Source organism: Helobdella robusta (assembly GCF_000326865.2).
Source record: "Helobdella robusta unplaced genomic scaffold HELROscaffold_55, whole genome shotgun sequence".
Lineage (NCBI taxonomy): Eukaryota > Metazoa > Annelida > Clitellata > Rhynchobdellida > Glossiphoniidae > Helobdella > Helobdella robusta.
This window is the reverse complement of record NW_008705295.1, coordinates 162,241-187,190: the sequence shown is the minus strand read 5'-3', so window position 1 is coordinate 187,190 and position 24,950 is coordinate 162,241. Positions and strand designations below refer to the sequence as shown.

The following is a 24,950-nucleotide window of genomic DNA, read 5'->3' as shown; positions in this document are numbered from 1 at the left end:
TATTGAGCTTACGTTGCATAGTCAAATTTCAAAATGTATGATTGCTTAAAATTATGAATTTGAATCAAAATTTGTTACGACTTGTAAGCGGTTGAAACATTTTTTGTTTAAATAACGATTTTGTATCAATTTGTACATACGTTATCATAAATGATGTGTTACAAATAATTAATTTTATTGACGTTTTTAAGAATTAATTTTCAATAAATAAATTATATTATTAAAATTTCTTAAAATATTTGTTAGCCTGAATTGTGTCCTTAACATAATATTTTAATAAATTTTTGCTTTAAAACGGCAAGTTAACTTTGAAAAAGAGTTAACATCGGTTTACTGGAACAGCTACATAATCAGACCACACTGACTAGTCATGTTGATGTAGTACAATTACCCGGTTTCTCTTCATTGTACCATACGTACATGTGATGCACATAACTGCACCATTCGCTTCTTTATAACAATGTACACTTTAACTGGCTTGGAGAGTTTCTAGTGAAATTGCGTGGCCACCAAAAAATTATGTGACAATTAGTCGATACTCTTAAAAAGAACATGAAAAATATAAAATAATGCAACAAAAAAAGAAAAATTGTTTCGTCTAACGATATTTTTATGCTGCAACAAAATGTAGGAACAACAGTGCGGTTGGTAACACAATCATCTGCGGAAGAAGTTTTCAAAATTCTTTTGATTAGATGAGCAATCTATAAAATGTTGCAATTCAAGCCGGCTCACACTCACAGCTCACACTCACCGAGCAAGGTAGCTTAATTTTTATTGATCATAGGATTAAATTGTCAGACAGGTTCACTACGACATGTTACAATTGTTTGCGTTAAATGAAAATGTAAATGTTCATGATTATTTAGTTTGTTATTCAATTATATTTTTCAAATTCAAAACCAAAATCTTTTTACTTTTACTGGAAAAAGCCTCTTTTAAAAAATTAAAAAAATTCCTGGGAACGCTTAAGTAAGGGCGTTATTTAAATAAATAAATTACAGTGTTGGCTAATTAAGCTTTCGTAATTAGTCTATAAACTAAAAATATAAGTAATTAATAAGCAAATGAAACCTCTGCAAAATGATTGTTGAAGAGCCGGAATTCTAGAAACCAATTCGTCGTAACTATTTAGAAAATAAAGTGATTGGTCGGTCGGGTAGCTAGCCACTTGATATAACTCGTATTTACTTATCCATTTGCCAATTACCATTATTTCAACAAGAATGTACATGTTGGTTCGCAAAAATCTGAAACAAATTTATACAAACTTTAATTAATTTCAATTTAGACACGATTCATCAATTGATCACCAACACTGCATTTTCAATCGCAGCCTTCTCCTCACTCGAACCTCTGTTAGTGATAATTATTACAATCCTCTGTCGATAGTCCAAATTTAAAATCTTCCCGGCAGTTTTTAAAGCTTCAGCTAAATCTGCCCTCTGGTTGTTCTGCACGGTTATTGTGTCCACCATGTCAGAGAAAGTTGTTGAAGAGTTGAAAATGTTCAGAGGAATTTTGTACTCAACGACATTTGAGTAAACAATCACTCCAATGCGTGAGCTTTTGAGACTGACACCTAACGAAAAACTTTTTAAAAACAATTTGACTTTCAACACGTCTTGGTAGCTTATTATGGAACCATCGATTAAAAATAAGATATCTTTATTTTCTTCACAAAATGACTCTTAAAAAAAATTTTTAAATAATTTTTAATGGTTTGTTATAAATTAAATTAAAATGAAACGTCAACAACAAGAATGATAAACTAAAAACTACTTTTTCATATGATTTATATCAGTGACGTTTATTAACCTGTGCAGAAAAATGTTAAGTTGTTTTTTTCCACTTGTTACTTTTATTAACGACAAGCACCAAATGCTTAACATAAATTAAATACATAATGATAAATATCTTATCCTAGCATTTTGGACTACAATTGCCTTGGCATATTCTTTCCGATAAAAACTTCGAATTTAGGAAACACATTCAGTATATTTTATACGGGGAACCATCAGGTTGCAAATAAATGTTGGCTGTCTCTGGGTGACTGATTATGTATGAACGACGCAAACGCTTCCAGCGGTTTGGTCAATATTTTTATTGCGCTAACAAGTATCGTCTTGCTAGAGTTTCAAAATCTGACAGTATTTCACATTACATAATTACATAAAAAATGACTTGTATTGGATATCTGCCGAGACCGAACTACATTTAAAATGGTGCTAAAAACGGAAAATTGTTTGATTGAAAGCTCATCAGTTTATTTGAAAGAGTTTTTGATGTCCCAAGCCTTTTCGATTGAAATTAAGCAAAGCAAAATCTTGTGTACCCTCAATTCAATACTTTTTATTTTGGGGCGAAAATGTTTTTTGCTGCTTCCGCCAAGATTAAAAACTCATGGCCAATTGATTTAAATTGATTCATTTACCAGCCTTAAAGTTTGCAAAAAAAGTTTAAAACATAATTTCTTCATAATACGAAGCATAGTTAGAACTTTTGATGACATAACTAAACAGAAGTGCAATAAAAATCTACAATACATAAAAAGTTAACTTCACCGTTCAAAATTAAGTTTCTAGTTATTTAATGAAAATTGTTACTTGGTGTTGAGTCTTCAGTAGCTTGGCACGTGTCTGCCACTATTTCTTCCAGTTGCGAGTTTAATTCAGAGTAAGTTGTTATATTATGTAAAAGTTGCTTATGTTTGTGTTCACTTGCGATTAATTTCAATTCGTCCAGTTGCAGCCAGAGACCTGTTATCGCGATAACGATGATTGTTATCTTGTCTTCCCTGGCCTCTCTTGCATACTGGGCTACATATTGACCATCAATTCTAAAAAAATTTATCATTTTAAATTTATATCAATTTAATTGTATAATGATGTATTTCAAAAAAAGCTACTTTGATTCTCCGTCAGATATAAATATTCCCACTTTAGTAACTCCTTTCCGCGCTTTCCTTGTAAACATGTCGTGCATTTTCCAAATTGCTCCAGAAATGTTAGTATCTCTGTCGTATGGATAGTCGATTTTGTGGATAGCGTTTAAAGTGGCCGCTGTATTGTTATTGTAAGTGTCCAGTGAGAACATCTCTTCAGCGATCGATTCAAACCTTATAAAGCCGTACCTCATATCTGATGTCTGGCTTGACAGGTTGGAAACGACAGATTGGACAAACTGCAGCGCCTAAATTTCATAAAACTTTATTGAGCTTCTTTTATCAAATTACAAAAACAATATTCATTATTATTTATTTGCCAAAAATATTTATTGGTTATTAACAAAGCTAAATTTAGGAAATTCGCCAAAGTGATCCACCAACCAAGAGCCAGTTAGCATACTTGACGCTACCAGATGCATCCACCACAAACACCACATCAGCCTTCCTACATATTTTCGCTACGTCTGTTTGGCCTCCAGCAAAATAAAATAAAATAATGCAAACCAGTAAATTCCATTTCATTATTATAATTTTGATTCGAAGACACAATGATGAAACTCCAAAATTTTCAATAAAGTTTTTAATTATTTATATTACATTTGATCTTTAAAAATTGCTAGCTTTAAAACATTTTCATAAAATTAGTAGGCAAATTTTACTGGTGAATAAAAATTTTAGCAAATATTGATCTATTTTAAGACAGCAAACATTAAGTACTAAGGAGATCTTGTTTGTTTGAAGTATTTGAATTGCACTAATGCAGCGTCAACATTGAAATGTCGGCAAGTTAGGTCGGATGGCACTCTGAAGGTTGTGCATGAACACAGACATACTGGGTTCGAATACGCATTGAAACTTGTAAATCCTAAGTTGTTTAATGTTCCTAAGCCGGTAAGATGGTTCTTTAAAATGGCGTTTAAATGGGTGCTTTGTTATTTTAATTGTCAAATGTAAAAAAGGGCAGTATTGCTTTTAAATAGCTCAGTTTTTTTCCTTATTTTTTTCTTCTGTCATTTTTTTCTTCCGTCATTTTGCGTATCTATTTTACTTTCATTTTTATTTAATTTTTACTTTTTGCTATTTTTCTATTTTTAATCTGTATCTTATCTATTTATTTTTCTCTCTCCTCTTTTTCTCTCGACCTCTTCATTTTCTTTTTTTATTTCCTTCTTTCTTTGTTTCTCTTTTAATCTTTATATTTCTTTCTTAAACCCATTGTGCATTATTTCTTGGTTTTCGTCACTTTTTCTTTTTATCTCTCTTTTTCTCCTTTTCCCTCTCTTTTTTTCCCTTTTCCTCTTTCTCTCTTTCTGGTGTGAGAAATGAAGATTTAAGCATACAAAATCATTCCTTCGAAAAATGATTTAGAGTTGGTCAAATTTTTTAAAGTCAGGGTGAGTAATGAGAAAGTTGGACACAGAACAACGAAGCACAAACTTATCACTAACGAGTGAAATAAGTCAGTAGAAGAAGTACAGTTCAACTTTATTGACGAGAACTTCATCCGTCAATAAACATCAATAGAAACGTTTAAAAAGCGATTGAAGCAGCTTCTGTTTGAACAGACCTTTGGTGGCCGTGCTGACATTTGAAAAGTGTGAAAAGCATTGGTCCTAATACAGAGCCCTGAGGAAATCCGGTAGATAAGCAAAAAACAGAAGATACCTGTGTGCCAAATATAATAAATTGGGGGCGGTTGGGACATTTGTTTATCCGGGCACCTCTGACGCTATGCCTAAGGGCGCTCATAAATGACATTATTATTATTATTATTTTGCTGAGTGTGTGTGCTTGCTATTCTTTTATGTTATTTGTGACTGCCTGTCGATTTGAATAATAATTTCTTTCGGTTTAAATTATTTCCTTTTCAATTTGTGCACTGAAATTCCGTTTTTATGTTTTGACAGATATTTTTTTAATTTAAATGTACATCAACAATATTTTCATAGCCGCTCAGAAAACGTTCCTCACTTGAACGTTATAAATTAATCATTTGTGCCACAAATGCTTCAATATCCATATAACGTGAATACACATTTATATATACACACACAGACGATGCAAGCGTTCGAGCCAGGTTAGAGTGTGATAAGTCCAAACAACTGAAGACATGGCACTCCTACCGTCTGAGCTAACTCGTAGACGACTCCGACAAATATATTTATAGTATGAACGTGCGCCGTGTCATGTGTTTGTTTGTGTGTTTGTGTGTGTGTGTGTGTGTGGTGGTACATGTGGACGAAGCATGCTGTTCAAACTGATGTTTGCTTAATTACTCTTTTATGTTTTCTTGTAATAATAGGCATAAATTAGCGTTCCGATCGCAAACAAGTCATTAAAAATTTTCGCAAATATACTCAATGTTAATTTTAAAAATTTTGATTGCGGTATGAAAAATAAACCAAAAATGTTTGCGTCCAATCCTTTGTGCGTTCAAGTAAACATAGCCTTCAAATGAATAGAAAAAAGTTTCGCGTGTTTTCTCAGACTATATTTTGATTGAATGAATTGAAAACTTTAAGAGTAGACTTCAAAAAAATCTAGGACTCTTGGTTTCTGTGCGCAAGATTTAGCAGGGATGGTGGTGGTAATAATAATAACAGTTAATAAAATTACAACGATATTAATATGAATACCGAACTTTAGATGGTCGAACCAAAACAACAATTTGACTCGTTTATGGAGTTCTTGAATATGAATACCATTTAGTTAGTTAACGCAATGTAATGTGTGTCGATGGCAAATAAAATCTTTCTCGTGAGACTAATGGTAGAAAGAAAAAATTTAGGATGAAATGAAAGTCGTGTTGGTATTTAAATAGTTGATTTACTTACGTGAATCTTGTACACATAGTACATATATGTGCATCATATCATATATCCTTTCGTGTATATATATGTGTGTGTGTGTGGGCGTGTGTGTGTGTGTGTGTGTTTTTGTGTGTTTATGTATGAGTATATTTACATAAATTACATTTTTTGTCATCCATAGTGTTGCAAGAGGCCATAATTTTCTGTTGGAAGAAATTGAATTTTGATGAATTTTTATCTATGACATAATTTTATCAATGAATAAGGATTCATATATTGTTGTTGCTAAAATTTCTTTTGTTTTAGAAATGTTTTAATGTTCTATCAAATAGCCATTTATAGTTTTTTTTGCTTCATGGTTTTGCAGTGTGACTTCTTATTTTGGTACATTCAGAGTTTCGAAGCACGAACTCACGGAGTCCAGTATAATCTATGCGTCTGACTATGTGTATATTATTATTATTGGCATTTAATTATGATTAATTATAATGAAAAATTTTTACTGGCGCTCAATAACCATTAAGATGCTTTGCGAAAATGTTCAAATGGCAGTAGCATCCTAAATTTTTCCTGAGACAATTCGTGTTTTTGTAGATCATTAGGAGAGCTGTTCTAAAGTATCAGCCCCGCAATTGTAAAGTTTCATGCCAACTGTTTTTTAATTGGTTTATCAACCTGTGGTAGCACATATGGTAACACGTCACGTGTACAACTGTTGACGTCAGATCAGGCCATCCTGATAACGAAGTGGCGATGAAAATTTAATAAATTTGTTAGACAAGTAGTCTAAAGCAAAATTAACCAGACTTATAAAAACTAATAGTTATATATATATAACAATAAGTGTATACATATAAATATATTATATATGTTAATAATTATATATATATATATATATATATATATATATGTAGTTAGGTAGGAGTAAGACCTTCTGATATGCAGCTAACGAATTCTAAAGCATTGCTTGCTTTGTTAATCTTGTAACATATCTCCTCGAGATTGCGAATAATAATCCTTTTAAAGATTCGTTTAATTTGTTGATATTAAAAAGAAACCAACGTTTCAGATATCTAACTAGATTAACAACGCTGTGGAATTCAGTAATAACTGCGTGTATATACATACATACATATATATATATATATATATATATATATATAATCGATCAATTTCCTCAATTTTAACAATATTCTCGTCATAATTATTTTTATTATCATTCTCAAAAAAATCAACACCATTATGGTCGTAACTGCCCCAAAAAATTAAAAATTGATCAAATTATTTTAAACGAAGAACGTTCATTACATTGTGAAGTGTAAGTTGTAGTTGTAAAAAACCTCTTGTAGGTCTAGGGAAGTTAACAAAAAGACACAGAAAACTTGATGTTGTTGATAAATGATCCTTGACATAAAATACTATTTGAATCCTAAATTTGACGCATGTCCAATTACAAAAAATGAAAAAAAACAATGTGCTTGGTATGATTAGTAAAACTTATTTTCAAAAGTCGCGCCGAAAATATGAAGTTAAAGTTGTCAAAAGCCGTCAAAGTTGTCAAAAAGTGTATCGTAATTTTCAGTGTTTGCTGTCAATAAATCAATATATAAATAGACTCATTTTGAAATCATTTGCCCCGATGTGCATCTTAATGATTAAATAACATTTTTTCGGATTTCATTTGATGTAAAACAATGAATATAAACACGTCGTTCTAATATGACAATGATAATTATAATTCTCAGTTGTAAACTATTTATACATGTATATAATATTCAAAGTTGCATATATAGAGTTGAAGAAATAGTTTTTACATCGTAATTTATAAGCAATTTGTATCACAAACAAATCTTAAAGACTTCCCTGCTCTCAAAATCGCTCCGTTGACGATAAATTTAGTCATTTTTGAAAATTTTGTTGTTGCAACATTTTAATTATTTTAGACATGTCAGAGTTTAACTTTCTTTCAAGGTCTTTCAGTTGCCTGTAACGAGCAAATATAGGTTTTATGTTTTTATTAGATATCAATTTTGTTCTTAAATCGACAAAATATAAAGAAAGCTATTGTCAACTCACAATGATAGCAATGATAATCTGTTTTCCAGACCCTTCGATGGAGCAGTTTGATAAAAGTTTGTGCTATCATTAACATAAACTTGTCCAACAGAATTGATTTGATGAGAAATAGTTGGTTTGCCATCAAAACTGGAAGAGGACAAGCCGATTGAAAAATAATTGTTAGACCGCCCTTGCTTTGGAATGGTAAAAAATAACAAAAATAGCAAAATAACTTCTATATATAATGTTCAAATAAACGAAATTATATCGTGCCATTTACTTGGCAGATCTACATCTACTTAAACATGAGAAATTATTTTCATTTTATTTTTCAATTCATTCTAAACCTCCATTCCAAAAATTTATGTCAGACACGGAGAGGTATAAAAAGGTTTGAATAATTTATCAAATTTATGTTTTTCCCATTTTAAAAATTTATTTTATAGGCTGACTTTATAAGGTGTGATGTCCATAGAAGCGTATTTCGTAGCGGATTCATTTTTAGATCTTCTCGCTTTATTTACAATGCTGTTCAAGGCGATCAATTTTTCTGTAAATTTCAATTAATATTATTAAAATAAATAATTACAAAATTTTAATAAAATTACCATCTATCTTGCGATATTTAATGTATAATTTAATTTATAATTTATTTTGTATAATGTTCTAAACATTGGAAAATGAAATAGAATAATCTTTAAATAAACTTGCTTGCGATGTTTTTCTTCCCTTTACTGTCAAATGAATGTGAAATATTTTTTATTTCAAATTCCGGATAATTTTCAGCCTTTTCCGGAGAAATTTCTAGGATACCATTCCCAATTCCTAATAGACTTACGTTTTCTTCGCTACTGTTCATGGCGTCCGCCTCATCAAAAAACGAATTGTTTGCTAATCTCTGAAAATATCGTATATTTAATGGGTAATTAATGTTTGAACTCTTTAGGGTTGCGTCTTGCTCCTGGGAAAATTCTTGCTTATTTGAAGTTGAATCTCTTTTATTTGATCTAGAGGTATCTAATAATATTGGTTAATATAAAATAATAAAGTTTTATCAAACCATATTTTGAAGAGTATTAAACAAAGAAACAGCATATCAGGAATATATTACTTATTTTAGTTTAACATTTGACAAAAAATTATTAAATGACATTTCTATAACTGATAACAAACCAAAATTTTTATGTTCCCTATTAAAATTTACAGGATGCCTGGAGATTCTTCGATTTTTTAAAAATGTGTAATTATGACCGACTGGTACATTTTCAAATAAGTGGTCCGAACATATCTCTTCCTAAAGAAAAATATTTAGTAGAGTAAAATAGAGAAATATTATATCGATTCTGAGTTTTGACAAAGAAACTACTTACATCTCGTAGATCAAAGGTAATTTCTATATTTTTTACAAAACGTTCTGCAAACTCGGAATACATTTCTAACACGTCCAGCAGGTCATCTCTGTGTATCTTGTGAAGATCGCAGTAGGTTAACGATCGAACATTGCAACTCGATTTTCCAACTGTCTCATGCTTGCAGACATTCTCTCCAAAGACATCATCCTTTCCTGAAACAAATGCAACTAGGAAACTCAAAATAACTCTATTGACAGCTAAGCCAACCTAATATTGCAACAACGACATCATCCTTCAAGACTTCAATAGACCCCCTGGACACAAAATACAATGCATCAAGGATGTCCCCTCTGTGCACCAAGGTGTCGCCGGGAGGGGCATGGGTTGTTTTGAATTTCATCGAGAAGGCTCTCAGACACCCTGGACTTGCTCCTTAAGTCGTTGGGGAATAATTTTCAAATAACAAATTAAAATATAAGGCAACGCAAAATTTTAAAAAATTACAATTTTCATTTATTTAAAAATATTCAACCTCTTATAAAAAATGGAAAGCTGGAAAAAGACTAGCCTATAAATTTAGAAACATTCAAACACGTATTGAAAGGTATAAGGCGGATGACATAGCAGGTGCCCATAGAGGAAGATTTAAGCAAGTAAATTTAAGATTTAATAATTTAATACTGAAAAAGCTGCTGAAACGTGCTCGCACATCAATCGAACTATTTTAGTTTTCACGACTTATAAATTAAATTCAGTTAAAATAAAACACTGTCTATGAAAACTAAATGTAGAAAGCTGAAAAACAAATTAGCAGTTTTTTTTATAAGGGCGCCAAAATGTATAAATTTCAGTCAAGGGACTCAAGTGAGGGGTTCGACACGGACGCTTTTTAAAATAACTACGCCACTATTTGTAACTATGCGATTGCAGACTGGAGACCACCGAAATGAATAATTAAGAAACGAAGACACAATCAACTGAAACTATAACTAAGATCAGTTGAAGACTATAGAGGAGCAGAGTCAATGAGATTAGGATTTTTATCTCCTTCCATTGAACAAAACATACACATAGATCGAACGCAAATTGCTAAGAGCAAAATTTCATAGTGGTTTGCATGGGAAGAGATCTACCTGACAAACATACATTTAGAACGCATTGACGCAATTGAAAGCATGGAAATAAAGTCAAAACAAAATAGCATAAAAATAATAAATCTCAAAATTAATGTTTACCTTTAAACGCCGGGGAGTTCTGCAGTAAAACTCTGTTCAAGTGCAAGCATATGTCGGCCTGCAAGCAGTCTGGAAAGCCTTTGAGAACCTGTCAAATTAAATGTTTCATGCGTTTAATATCTTTAATTTTTATATTTAATATTGTGTTTAATGTGTTTAGTTGTACGTACAACACACTAGAAATATTTCTTAATAACTCTTTTGAATACATAATAATGCTGTAACGTCATTGGCTCTTGATGGATCGAACGAGCGTAAATATTAAATTTGCGCCGATTCCTTCATTCAGATTGCTTATTTAATTACAAAAAATCGTTCATCCACATTATTGAGTTGAACGTCTCGTCTCAGACTCGCTTATTTAATTATCATCGGCCGTAAAGCGCTAATTACGTTAATTTCATTAACGGTGGCTGGGCTGAGGTGGGGCGAGCGTTCACCATGCCCGTTTGTTAGCAGATGTTTTTAGAAGATCATTTTTAAATATTTGGCTCCACGAATGCTTGCATCGAAACTTTGGAAACATAAGTATGTATTTGTGGGCGTCTATTTCAATAAAAGTTTTAGCAAACCATAAAAATCAGGCGCTATGCTAGAATTTCTAAAATCAATTAACAAGTCTTACATTGCTGTCCATATGGACTGAAATTTAAACTTAAAACTAAAATTATTCATGATTAGATAAGTATTCATTTAAAAAATCATAATAATTAAATGATATAACATTTAAATAACACACACACACACGCACGCACGCACACAAGAGTGCAACAGGTGGTTTGGTTCATTACAATGGAAAAAACATTCATACATATCTGCCAAAATGTTTCTAATTAGACAGCCATTAACCGAATAGCCTAACTTATGAAAGATGAAACGTTATTTTTAGAAAAATAGCTCAGTTGGAGGAAATAAAAATATGAGGAAAGCAAACGGAAAATTAAAAAAAACTTTGAAAGTCGATTTCAAATATACTGAAAATGCACTGCTGGAACGCTGCTAAGAATTATATATATGAATAGTATACATATACATATATATATATATATTATATATATATATATTATATATATATAATATATATATATATACATATATATATAATATATACATATATATATATATATATATATATATATATATATATATATATATATAATCTTACCATATTCATATCGATGCCGTTGGTATAAGACCAAGCATGCTGGAAATACTCCTCCAATCTCTGTCTCAGAGGATTTGGTATCTGATGGAACCTTTGAAAAACATTACGTTGCTGCTTGAGACATGCGTCATTATAATAATAACAATAATAAATAATAATAACAATAATAATAAAAAAAGAAGAATGCAATTTATGAAGGGCAGCGCTTTTGAAGTAACTGATTTTTAGAGTTGCACAAATTTTTTTGAATTTTTATCTTGAGTATGTGATATTCTAAATTGGAGCATTCTTTGCATGATTCCCGTTTACATTTTGTGGCAGACGGATGTATCGCGTATTTTTTAACTTCCTAAATCGTTATTCTCTAGTGCAGTTATTATCATAATTGAAATCGCAATCGATGAAAATTCTTATTCATTTATTTGGTTCTACTTATAGTTAACATCAGTGACGGATCTAGACAACTTTGACGAGGGAGAAGACCAAAATTTTGAAAATGTTCAAGTTTTTACGACGGAGGCCAAAATTTTCACGGGGGCAAAAATTTTCATGGGATGGTGAGGCCAAAATATTCACGGGATGGTGAGGCCGAAATTTGTGGTAGTGAGACTGACGGACTTTTTTTTATTTATCACGTCCAATTTTTGGTCGATTCTCTACCTAAAATTGTTTCCTGACTTTCATTAAAATACTCCTCACTGCTCAACTCTAGATCCGCAACTGGTTAACACATGATTTCCAAAATCTTCTTTGCAATTTTAATCGGTAACAAGTCGATACAGTGCTGACATTTTATATTTGTAATTCAAAACATATAACTGAATAACAACAACACACGTTTAGACGACATTTTCCCCGAGATCGGGGGTTGCCGTTTGGCTACCTATGATGAAACCGAAATACCCCTCGACGCCATCCACATTTGTCACTCGCCTCAGTATCACGCAGTCCTTCTCCACCTGCTCTCTCCATCCCAATCGCGGACGACCCCTTCCTACCACTCCTTCAACCTCGAACTCCAACGCTCGCCTAATCCCGACCCTTTCATCCCTTCTCAACACATGCCCATACCACCGCAATCTCGATCTCCTTATCAATGTCACAATGTCCTCATTCAGTCCCATCATCGACATCAGCTCTGTACTACTCCTCCTATCCTTCACTTTAACCCCACACATCATCCTCACCATAGCTCTTTCAGCCCTCTGCAGTACACTTTCCTCCTCTCTCCTCAACACCCAAGTTTCACCACCATATACCATCGCTGCTCTCACACATGCTTTATATACCCTCCCTTTCATCTTCACTGATCATTTCTTTCCACACAATACCCCACCCAGTTCCCTAAATTTCATCCATCCCACACGAACTCTAGCCGTAACTGCGCTCAAACATCCTTCATCCGCGTTGAGCTTATCTCCTAAGTAAACAAAGCTTTCCACTCTTTCAATACCACCACTCAACCCCGTCCTTGCGTCCGTCCTATTAATCACACCATGAACACACTTCTTACATTTGAACGTGCCTTCCACCTTTTTCAGTGCCCCCCTCACACCACTACATCTCTTATGCACCCATTTCTGACATCCTATACACAATACCGAGTTAGCCTTCACTCTCCTGTCACATACCCCACAGGGGTCTATTTTACTTATCACTCGCTCCCCACCTTCCCCACTCACCATTACCTTCGTCTTACCAATATTAACTTTTAACCCTTTCTTTTCAATAACACTTTTCCATCTGTCAAATTTTAACTGCAATTCTTCCATGCTATCAGCCATCAAGACTAAATCATCTGCATACAAAATCTCAAATAACAACCCCTCCATTATGTTTCCACACACAACATCCATCACAATTGCAAACAGAAACGGTGATAACACTGATCCTTGATGCACTCCTACCTTAACACTAAAAGCGTCCGACATCCCCCTTCCAACCCTCACCTTTGTCTTTGCCCCTTCATACAGCTGCATCACAGCTTTAACAAGTCTCTCATTCACTCCTTTCTTCCTCAACGCCCATTCAATGACCTTCCTCGGTACTCGATCAAAAGCCTTTTCTAGATCCACAAAACACATGTACAATCTTCGTTTCTTCTTTCTATAATTCTCCTGCAACATTCTCAACGCATCCACCGCTCCCCTACCAGGCATATAACTGAATAAAATATATTTAACTACAACTTTTTATTTAGTTATTTAGTTTTATAATATCATTTAATAATAAAAAATCTTAGGCTTTGAAGACGGCTTGAGGGCGAATAGTGCGAGTCTTGCAAAAATTCACGAGCTAAAACTAACGTGTGGAGTCTTGTGTGTGTGTCTGTGTATGTCTGTGTGTGTGTGTGTGTATGTGTGTGTGTGTGTGTGTGTTGATGTACATAATAAATAAAAAGAGCTTGTAGCTTAAAAATCTAAAAAAATTACTCTAAAATAGGAGAGGCATGATGATTTTAAAGTTATTGCATTGCATTGTTATAAACACACTTACGTGTACCTACATCAGAACGAAAATGAAAACTACATGAAAGTAAAAAAATTGCAATCAAATCCATAATAAAAGGGAAAAAATAATAAAAACACGAGTTATAGAGTTATTCTCATGAATTGACAATCAACAGTTATTTATTCATATTAGTAAATTAACGTCAAAATTATGAAGAAAAAAATTTATATGCCATTTAAAAGAACCTGATGAATTCTTTGACCTTCTGCATTTGCGTATGGTACCTGGCCGTGCCAGAGTAGAGACGTTGGATTATGGCGCTTACATTTCCAAATATGCTTGCATACATCAAAGCTGAAAAGCATTATTTTATTTTTAAAATCGGCAGCATGCACCCGACTACTATGTTCTGTTCTGTTTTGAGATGCATATTTTCAAAAAAAATTTGGTTTATAATATCAAATTCATTTTTTAATAAATAGTTCTTTAGCTTATAATCGATATTGGTGGCTAATTTAAAACAATTAAGTAACATAAATTCATTTCACGAATTAAACTTTATCATGAGTTTGTTTTATTTGGTTTGTTTGTATCAAATCAATACAAACGGGGGAAAATAACATGTTCAAACTGGCAGCACAGCTCTCTAAAATGAGCGAAAGATAACTACGGCGTTTGTGCGTGCGTGCGTGCGTGCGCGAGTGCGTGTGTGTCTGCATGGGTGTGAATTTTCTTTTATGACTATTTATATCTATATACTCATTTTCAAACTCAAATATTGAATTCGTTGGAAACAATCAATTTGAAAAAAAAGTTGAAAAAGTATTGCACTTCTTTTCTATATCTATTTTTTCTACTTTGCAGATACACAACCAAATACAACTTAACCCAAATAGACTAGCGGAGTACATTTTGTACCTTTTCAAAGTGGGCATTCTCATTGGAGTAACTCAGACAGTGGTAGGCAGGTGCAGACGTGAATAACAGAAATAGAAAACCAATTCGCGCCTTTATATTATTTGTTCAAGTTAGTCATTAACGTCGGATCGAAAATAAATAACGTTAATAATAATCGTTCTGTCTGATAGTTGCATGTGCAACTTAATTAACCTTTTACATCAGCGTGTTTGTTTGGCTGATCATCCAGCGAATGAGCAGGTGCAAAAATGAAATAGTGCTGTACATTTCTAGGTACCAACAAATCAACCTTTGCATTTAAAATTACATAAAAATATTTGATTTGCAATAACAACAAATATAATGCAATTTAATTATATATTATATAAACTGGTCTACAGAAATTTTTTTAACTTTAAGGCAGCCATCATTTTAAGATAGGCCCAGAACAATATTTTTTCTAGATCTAACTAAAAACGGTTAATTAATAAACAAAAATTAATTAATTAACTGCGTCTAGTAAAAATTTTAATTATAAAAAATTTTAAATCTGTACAAACATCCAATGAGCATGACGCAGATACTAAAAACTTTTTCTGAATTTGTGTTTGGTGACACATTTCCGAAACCAACACTCGTCAAACTGCTGAACGTAAAATACAAAGCCGTTATGTATTTCGATTGGAGGCTTGGACCACTTAGCGTTTCATTACTGTAAGGCTGATTTGTTGTTTTAGCCAACTCATCCAACCAACCAATCCTAGGACCCTAAGATTAATATCATTATATTGTTCTTTACTGTGTGCAAGCAAGACAAAACATTGTTTTTTGTAAACTTACGTTGGAATCTGATCTTTCTATATTTCCTATGGCATACCAAATGCACGCCAACCAATGCGCAATTAGAGCAAATGTTGCCATCAACAAAACTAGCACAGCAGCTCCATATTCGGAATATCTATCCAGTTTGCGAGCTACTCTGACTAGTCGTAAGAGTCTCGCTGTTTTTAATAAACCAATAAGGGTTGTTGTCTGAAACATTTGTAAATTAATGCATTTCACCAATCAAAAAATATATATATATAAATATATATATATATATATATATATATATATATATATATTGAAATAGTTGTAAAACATCATTTAAATCAAATACTTATAGCTAGTCAGATCTTAACTAAAGTTACGAGACTGACAACTTAGGCTTACTTCGTCTGTATTCGATCCAAAAAGCAAAAGATCAAAGGGAATGGCTGCCACCATGTCAATTATAAACCAACCTTTGAAATAATGAATTGCTATTTTGCCTGCGTTTGTAATGACTTCTTCGTTCTTATTAACATAGGTCGTCCTGAAGTTGATGAAAATGTCAATTATAAACATGATGTCCACGATCAGGTCGATTATTGTCAGCGGATCCTTTTGCTGAAACGTGCATTTGCATTTATTGATTTTAATTTATTCATTGCAAACAATGACGAAAAAATGTAGCTGGCCAACCTTATATCGCTCAAGAGCGCTTCCGCTTAATTTTCTTTTCTCGTTGTCACTCAGTAGGAAAGCTGCAACGTAGGGTGTGCATATTGCTGTGTACAAGACGAGAATGAGAATGATCCAATCCCACATGGCTTTGAATGGGGAATAATGTAGGATGGTTAAATGTTGGGCTCTCGGAATTTGTAGTTTGTATTCTGGCAAAACGTCGTCTCCAAGGGATAAAACCTACATCAGCAATAATGAAATTATTTTTTGATTTGAATGTTTTATTATTTGTAAGTTTGTATCTACAAATAATTTGTTATTAGTAATTAAAATTTTGGTTTGCATAGCAAAAAAGAAAACTTTACACTCAAAAACGACTTGCAAAAGTTGAAGTATTTCTCCGGCACGTCATTCGGTTACATGAATAATTGAAAAATTTTTGCAAATTGCAAAGTTATGCACATTTTGAAACCAGGCACTTGTAGGAGCTAACCTGGGAGGGGCAAAGCATTTTTTGCCTTCAATTATTTGGAATGAGGCAACCGTCTATTTTGGTCGTCCATTGTTTGGAGAAATATTTTAATTCTCAATTTTCTATAATTATATATTGAATTCTTTGCCGCAAAAGTGAATTCTGGCAATACCTACGCAGCGATGTGTTTTAAATGTTATAAGCTGGCGCATAAAAAATAACGATAAAAATGGTGAACGATTTTATTGCCCAATAGAAACTTGGCTAGCTTTTATAATAAAATAGACTCACTTGGGCCACTTTTTCTGTCACGTTATGCTTGAACGGCGGGACGGGATAGATGTAGTTGTGCTTATCCGAAGAGACAAACAGCGAGTGGAAATTATTACTACTATCATTGGTTTTACTTGGATTTGGATTGTGTTGCTGAAACGAGCGGGTTTGTTGATAGTTTTGAAAAGATATAGCAGGGTTTAAAGGATAATCAAAACTCAGTCTGGAAGTGTCTATCGAAGCTCCAGTTAAAGGCGATTCCGATTTCAAAGATGTGCTAATCGATTCACTCGGCAGTTGGTTGCTTGGAAAGGAATTTGTTCTTTGAGAATTTTCACCTAACGGAAAATAGTTGTATTTAATTAATTACAAAATTAATCATAGAAATATGAATGCACAAAATAGATAACGCTGAACCGTTAAACTTTGATGCGCTGATATTATGGCTAAGTTGTTGATAATAATAATTTATTGCTAAGTAGTTGGTAATAATAATAATAATAATATCATTTATAAAGCGCCACGTTTTTGAATTAACTGAATTTTGGAGTTATCCAACTTTTTATTTAATGTTTTGTTCTGTAATTTAATTAGGTTTACTGCAGGATGGTGAGTAACCTATTCAGTTGCCCAGGTTCGAATACACCCACATGTCATTTACTTACAAAAGTTTATGAATCAGATTCACATGTATTTTTCTTTAATATATGCTTATTCTCTCTCAGAATTGCCAACAAATAAACCACTATTGTATTATAAAGCAAATAAACATCGTCATAATTAGTCGTTAATGCGGGTTCTCTTTATTACAACTTAACATATGCAAAAGTTCTTATTAGATTTTTTTATTTTTGATATTTTTCTCTTCTCCAACTTTTATTTCATCATTTAAAAAAAATTGAGCTTTATAGAACCGAAATATATGGCCAACCAAATTTTTCGTTAATGCGAAACACAAAACTTTTTTTAATTTGATATCACCATTCATTAAATTACAATACCATGCTAATTATAACGGAGAGGATAGGGAAAATTGATGTGCCTATTAAACATACATACAATGCATAAGATATACAGAAGAGAAAGTTAGCGCTAAGTCAGAAAATCTCGTGAGTAATCCTAGGTAATTAGCTTTTATGATATTTTAATGCATCAAGAAGTACTTGAATGCAGCAACTGCTGGTGCACAGCAATGTATTCGTAAGTTATAATTATGATAATTGGTTCTCATAACTGCTGTGATGTTTGTGTTTTCCATGAAATTTTCGTTACTTTTTGTATAATGTCTAGCTAATTTGTTAAACTTTTTTGTTCATGTATATGTTTAATAATTATTTATTTTACTATTTTTAATTATTGAACGTGAAGCTGTTGCATGGAGAAGTGACGTTTTTAAAATCTTCGCAACCGATCAGTGAATTCACTATCTAAAAATTTAGAGTGCTTAGGCAAATTGTTTTATAACTTTTTTCATAGATCAACCAAATACAATTGATAAGAATTAAAAACTTTTAACCTATACTCCAGCCGGACCTTAGTCAAACACAGAAAAATTCGAATGAACACAAAGATCATTCACGTAAAACAGATAAGTTTTAAAGATTTTAGTGAAAATTTTAAAGTTGAAACATTTTATAAAAAATTTCGATTAATAAATAAAATTGTACAATTTTTTTTAGTTACATGACGTTGTTTTTTTTCAATAGTTAGAAAATGTCATCGATTAGTTTCATTATAGTAAACGCAATTAATTTGAATTGAATGCTTAAATGTAGTTGTGCTGATGAGAAATATTAATAGTTGTCTGTTGAATTTGAAAGATTGCGTTTAATATTCTTACTTGGAAATCCCGACAAAGTATAAACTTCGTCCGAATGTTTATTTTCAATTGTTTTATCTTCAGATTCTTCAGTTACACCATCCTCCAGATCTTTGTATCTTTTTGATTTATTTTCTTCCAACGAAGTAACGTCTAAGAAAGCGATTTTTTCCTGAGTTGGATTTGAGGTCTGAGGTCGTTTCATTTCACTGTAAATTTTGCTGCTTGGCATTGAAAGAAAGCTCTTTATGTTTCTACCCGCTTCACCGCGCCTCTTTCTCGTGAAGACACTTGAGAAGCATTGCATAAAACGACTGTTGTCGTCTAATGAAAAATATGAATATTATTTGAATATTAATATAGATACACCACATGTTTAAACGTTAGAGAAAAGTGAAAAATATTTTTGAAAATTTAAACATATGATTATAAGTTTCGATGAAGCAAGTCTGTCGACGAAGGGGTTGGCGTGATGTTTTTCCCTTCTATTCCGCGGTGGTAAATTGTTAACTTCTTTCATGTCAGATTGGATATTTTTCCAACTGAATGTTTTATTATAAATAACGTTGTTAACAATGAAAACACCCCCACGGCAGTTTTGTGTTGGAGTTATTTTAAGTCAGTATCGGACGCCCCAAATAAATGTTTTTCATTAAAAGAAATTAAGATTTTTTTTCTCATAGAGAAAAATGGATTTTTAAAACAATTTATCCTAACAATAAGTATCTTTTTAAACAACATGTGTCTAACAAAATGTCCAAGCCACTCACTTGGGTATGGGATGTTCAAAAACACAGACTTAGGTGTCAAAGCACTAGCACATATTGCAATCAAATAATTCAGAGTGAGGCAGAGCATTTGATTTGTACAATTTTTCGAAAGCAAATTACAGTTTCAACATAAAATAGCAAAAAACGTGGAGATGATTGAAAAATTTCCATAAATTTAACATGAAGGTTTCAGTCTATGTTTGCTAATATTGCTTGGACAACTTAATACCACGAAAAACCTGTCTAAATTGCACTATATGGGTGAGAGATATATTTTTCTCTTTGAGTAAGTCAATTTTCACTCTATGACATATTTTGCAGACAGTTTTTGTAGCAATATAAACCAGATATTTCAATTATTAAGTGTATAAGACGTGTACATACCGTTTTTATAAAAATTCGATGCCAAATTCGTTTTGATGGGAGCATCAGTTATGTCTTCCAGATTTACAATCAACAAAATAACTTCGTTTGCTTCATTTTTCACCGGAGCAACCAAGACACTACACAAAAATTTGGATCCTTCAATGAAAGTTTGCAACAAATATAACCTAAAGTTATTATATTAAATGCATGTGAAATTTTACGATCAAAATAGTTGCTGGTTTCACGACATAAATATATAAAACACGCTTATTCAATTTTACGTTAAACAAATACCAGATTTCCTAACCATTCTTTCTATAAAGAAAAACTTCGATTTGTCTTTCATCTGTGCCCGCCAGAGCTTCCAACATCTTTTTTATTGAGTTGACAGCAGTCAGGGGACCGTAAAGAAAGTCGCAAGTACACGATTTCTGCATAACTTCAGCCCTACTGTAGCCAGACAATTCACAGAATCCATCGTTACAGTATATAATTGGTTTCCCATCCACTTGGGCGTTGGCTATTAAAAAATTCCGATCTGAAAGAAAATTCAAATTTCGGTCGCAACTTTCTTTGGCATTGGCTATCGCCAAGTTTCAATTTAAAAAAAATTACGTTATGGCGCGAAGAAATTGGGTTTGAAGGAAACATGCTTGAAGATGAAAATATGATTAATAGTAGTTATATTAGGCCACCATATGAAAAAATGTTACAACCGTTATAAATTTTAAAAATTTACAAACAAATGTCATCGATAAAATATCTAAAAAATAATTTGTTTGTAAACTGAAACAACAAACTTTGCCCGTCAAATTTTTTGATGATGGTGTCGATGAATGTATTCTGGGGAGCTATGTGGCCACGCCTCACTGGCATTTAAATTGATTGAACTGATGAAGTACAGTGGAACATTTTAAAATGATTTTAAACAAGATTATAAACAATTATTTATAAGAATATTTCACTTAAATAAAACAGGTTGTAAGATATTGGAACCTTTTTTAAAAAAGCAAATTGCTACATGAAAATATGAGGTCTTGTAAAAGACTGATTTATAATTTGAATACATTGTTAAGACACATCACATATTCGCGCCATTAAAACAGTGAAAACTTCAGCAAAAACTATGCGCAGCTGAAAAATAGAAACATGCATTTGCTCTAAGATCTTGATCAATAAGGCTACGATAAGCAAACAATTGCGATGAAATGGTTTTGAATTGAATTTTGTTCACGTTGAAATGGGTTCAGAGACAGAACAGCTCCAATAGAAGTAGTGAAGACAAAAGTTTTGGTTGATTCAACGTAGAGTAGATGAAAGTAAGAACTTCTGGCAACACTATTAATCTGAGAAGAAAGAGACATGCTGGAATCAATGATAAACGATTAACATCAACTTGAGCAAACATCGTGAGTGAATATGACTACATGCCCGGATGACATCGTAATATTGCAGATTGTAACTGTAATTTGTTATTTATATATCGCTAATTATAATTGCTTCTCATCAGATGATATATAATTAAAATGTTTATTGTTTTTGGTAACATATGTAAGTGAAATTTGTTATTTACCCCAAACTTATTTCGGGAAAACGGTCGATAATCCAATCGATATCCCAACTCTATTGCTTTTAAATTAACTCAGCATGAAATAATATGTGCATTATGGCCTTTCGCCATTATTTATACCTATATGGCCGCTTTATAGAATGTCTTTCATTTTTTTGAGACATTTAAACATTCAGGTACATGTGCGCTTAACACCTGTATTGCTTTTAATTATAATGTTCAATGAAAGTTTTATTGATGTGTTCTTATAACATCTGAGTGAGAACCAGGCTACTTACTAACAGTGCATGCGTTGTGTTGTGTTGTTAGTAGCACGAATACAAATCAATGTGTTTTTTGCCACCCATTCGAGCTTATCTACGAATTAATATTTGTCAGCTAAAAATTTTATTATTACAAAAAAGAATAATAATTAATTTTATATTGGAACATATATATATATTTTTATAGGTTTATATAAATGTTTATAGATATTATTAATCATCAGCGTTACTTTATTCGCGTTTACGCTTCTCGTTTTACAAGCAACGAGTTTCAACTCGTCACTTGGTTCATTAAGTTCGTTGACGATTTTTTCTTATTTTTTTACGTTATTGAATTATTTGATTTTCAATAACAAACATGAAAATTATTTTTCGGCTATTGTTTGTCACCGTTTGTCATAGAAAAATGTTTTTGTTCTTACATGAAGTTGTTGGTTAATTAAATTAATAAGTGTGTGTGTTTGTGTTAAGAACTCCGGCAGCTAGCATGTTGTTGAATATTCATTGCCAAGCATCGTCGTGAAATGTGAACTGAAGTCGAAATTTGCCGGTCATACTGGTTGAAGTATAATAACCTGCTATTCCAACTTAATTTTGACAATCTGTCTGATAAGTCCATAGTTTGTTAATAATTTAAACAGCATCGAAGGAGTAAATCTTTTGATTTATTAGTTGTATTTCGACCAAAAAATGACCATAAAGACTGAATGAGAAATGTGCCAACAAAGTCTTCAGAGTTCTTGAAACGATCAACCAAATAAATTTGTTGTGCCTAGCCAACATTATGCCCCGTTACTATTTACAACGTTTCTGTATTTTTAGAACTGTTTATGCGCCCGTTATTTCGTTTGAGCGACACATTTTACAGAAATAGTCAATAAATTCTCTATTTAAATTTTTGATCTTGGATGCAAATGTTTTTACGTGTTTATGTTGACTAAAAACTAAAACAGTCTTAATTTTTAAGGTTTTCGCATCGGACATCTGTCCATTATTATTCATTTACCATCTCGAACGTAATATTTTGACAATTTTCAAAGTAAAGGCAAGATCAACTAAAGTTAAAAATAATATTTCAAGGATTTAAAGCAGAATAAACTGCAAATCAGCATCAGAATGAGTTACTTTACTATAAGGTAATATTCAATTCGCAATGAAACTGATAAGGTAAAAAAAATAAGATAAACTGCATAAATAATATTTCATTTTAAGAATTTCAACATCGAAATGTTGCAATTGTACCTAACAAACTTTATATAACATAAAGAAAACGATGTTGCATGTTAATCTAAATATAAAAAAGATTACAATATTAGCAAGATGCAATGATTAATAGTTTTGTTTGATTATACATGTCTAATGTATATATGAAATAAAACTTAATTTTTAAAATTTTTTTTCAATGATAACCATTCTTTATAAAACAGTTTAGTTTCAAAAAATTTATGAAATCTAAACTTCTAAAGACAAATTACATCATCAAATAGAAAAATGTTTAAATACCTGAAAGATTTGTAATAATCCGTCAAATTTTAACCGCACAAAAATTTTTTAATGTGTAATATCAACGCTTGTTTGTTTTTGAAAAAACTTTCAATGCATATAATCATTGAAAGAGATGCAAATTGAACTTTTCATCGTAAAAGATCCGACGATGCTCAGCATACAAAGCATGCAAACTTATACCTACCTGCATACAACTCTATCCCTATGCTCTCATTTATCGTCACTATTTCTCCAATTGGCTCCAAATCTAATCAATTTAAATATTTGGAATTTTAATATTAATTTTAGAATATATATTAATATGAATATAAATTTATGTATATATTTGTTTTTATTCGTTTATTGAGTATTCTAATTTGTTTGTGTATGTATGTAATGTAATACTATATTTGTAACACAATTTTTATAAAAATTAATTTATATATATATAACACGGTCTACGTACATCATTCCTGTAAGAAAATATTGATGAACATCATGAAAATGCAAAAAGTTATAAACTTTTACTCTATAAGTTTTACTATGTGACTCATTGGAAGGCGATGCTGTGCGTATATACTGCAACCTACAATGGTTATTACCATTCTAACTCTTCATAAATAACAAACGTCTCCATCACGAATGGGAAGAGTTTATAAGTAATTAAAATGTAATACTCTTAGAACCAACCACATATTACAATTATTTTCAAGTTATTATTAAACTCACAGAATCTTTTGGAGACACATTAAATTAAATTAAATGTATCACACGCTTGCATTTTTTTTGCAGATTAAAAGCCTTTAGTTGTTCAATTTAATATGAAAATTACGGAAAGTTTTTCAAGTTAAACCATTCTATACTTGTTCTTGTGTGAATGAGCTCCAATGCAAAGAGTTAGTTAGAAACATCAATATCGTTTAATCTCCACAAGCAAACAATGGTTTCGATATTGTACCTATAAAAGCCTTCCATGAAAACAATTGAACACAACCCCATAGTAAATAAATGATATCACAACAACAACAACAATAAGCCTAAACGAAATCATGGATATCAAACTTTTTGATATACGCCACCCCATATACATTTACTTTTTTATTTAGTCAAGACATGAAGTCAACGTTTACCCTGGAAGCATCTGGATCATTATAATCACCTGCAATCATGGTAGTATAGGCTGCGGTGGTGTATCTAGAAATGTGGGTGGGGGGTTTAGGCTAGATTTTTAGACAGGAAAACACAATTTTTTAGTAAAAAATGCCCAAAAATTTGTTTGCATGATAAGTCAAAAAAGGTCGCTAGTCTAATTTAAGCCACACTAGCAAACATTTGGTAAATTTCTTGACCCCCCACCGTCAAATTTAAAAAAATGTCAATTTTTTCAAATTTTGGCCTCCCGTCCTCCCATCAACGTTGTCCAGATCCGACACTAATAGGCCGGTTTGCTTTATCGTGTTCTCCCAAATATAATATAAATTCAACCGTTGGCAAAGCAGCACTGCCTAAAGTTAGTAATCAGTGACAGCTAA

The 24,950-nt window shown here is 32.0% G+C and overlaps 3 protein-coding genes across 3 annotated transcripts; all 3 read right to left on the bottom strand.

The window, feature by feature from the left end:
* Positions 1–1,301: 1,301 nt before the first annotated feature.
* HELRODRAFT_179547 (hypothetical protein) lies at positions 1,302–5,805 on the bottom strand (the record flags this gene model as incomplete). The annotated part of the gene is made up of 6 exons (XM_009028378.1): positions 1,302–1,690; positions 2,607–2,839; positions 2,909–3,192; positions 3,781–3,874; positions 4,515–4,612; positions 5,782–5,805. The coding sequence occupies 6 exons, from the start codon at positions 5,803–5,805 to the stop codon at positions 1,302–1,304; spliced, it is 1,122 nt and encodes a 373-aa protein (XP_009026626.1).
* Positions 5,806–9,080: 3,275 nt separating this feature from the next.
* Positions 9,081–17,235, bottom strand: HELRODRAFT_86941 (hypothetical protein; the record flags this gene model as incomplete). Its single annotated transcript, XM_009028346.1, has 10 exons — positions 9,081–9,379; positions 9,435–9,599; positions 10,403–10,490; positions 11,568–11,658; positions 14,264–14,372; positions 15,476–15,683; positions 15,756–15,947; positions 16,128–16,343; positions 16,419–16,640; positions 17,164–17,235. Coding segments are annotated over 10 exons (1,662 nt in total), but the record flags the coding sequence as incomplete, so codon positions are not given.
* Positions 17,236–20,402: 3,167 nt separating this feature from the next.
* HELRODRAFT_87006 (hypothetical protein) lies at positions 20,403–20,976 on the bottom strand (the record flags this gene model as incomplete). The annotated part of the gene is made up of 2 exons (XM_009028356.1): positions 20,403–20,638; positions 20,901–20,976. 2 exons carry the CDS (start codon positions 20,974–20,976, stop codon positions 20,403–20,405), a joined length of 312 nt encoding a protein of 103 aa, XP_009026604.1.
* Between the last annotated feature and the right edge of the window lie 3,974 nt (positions 20,977–24,950).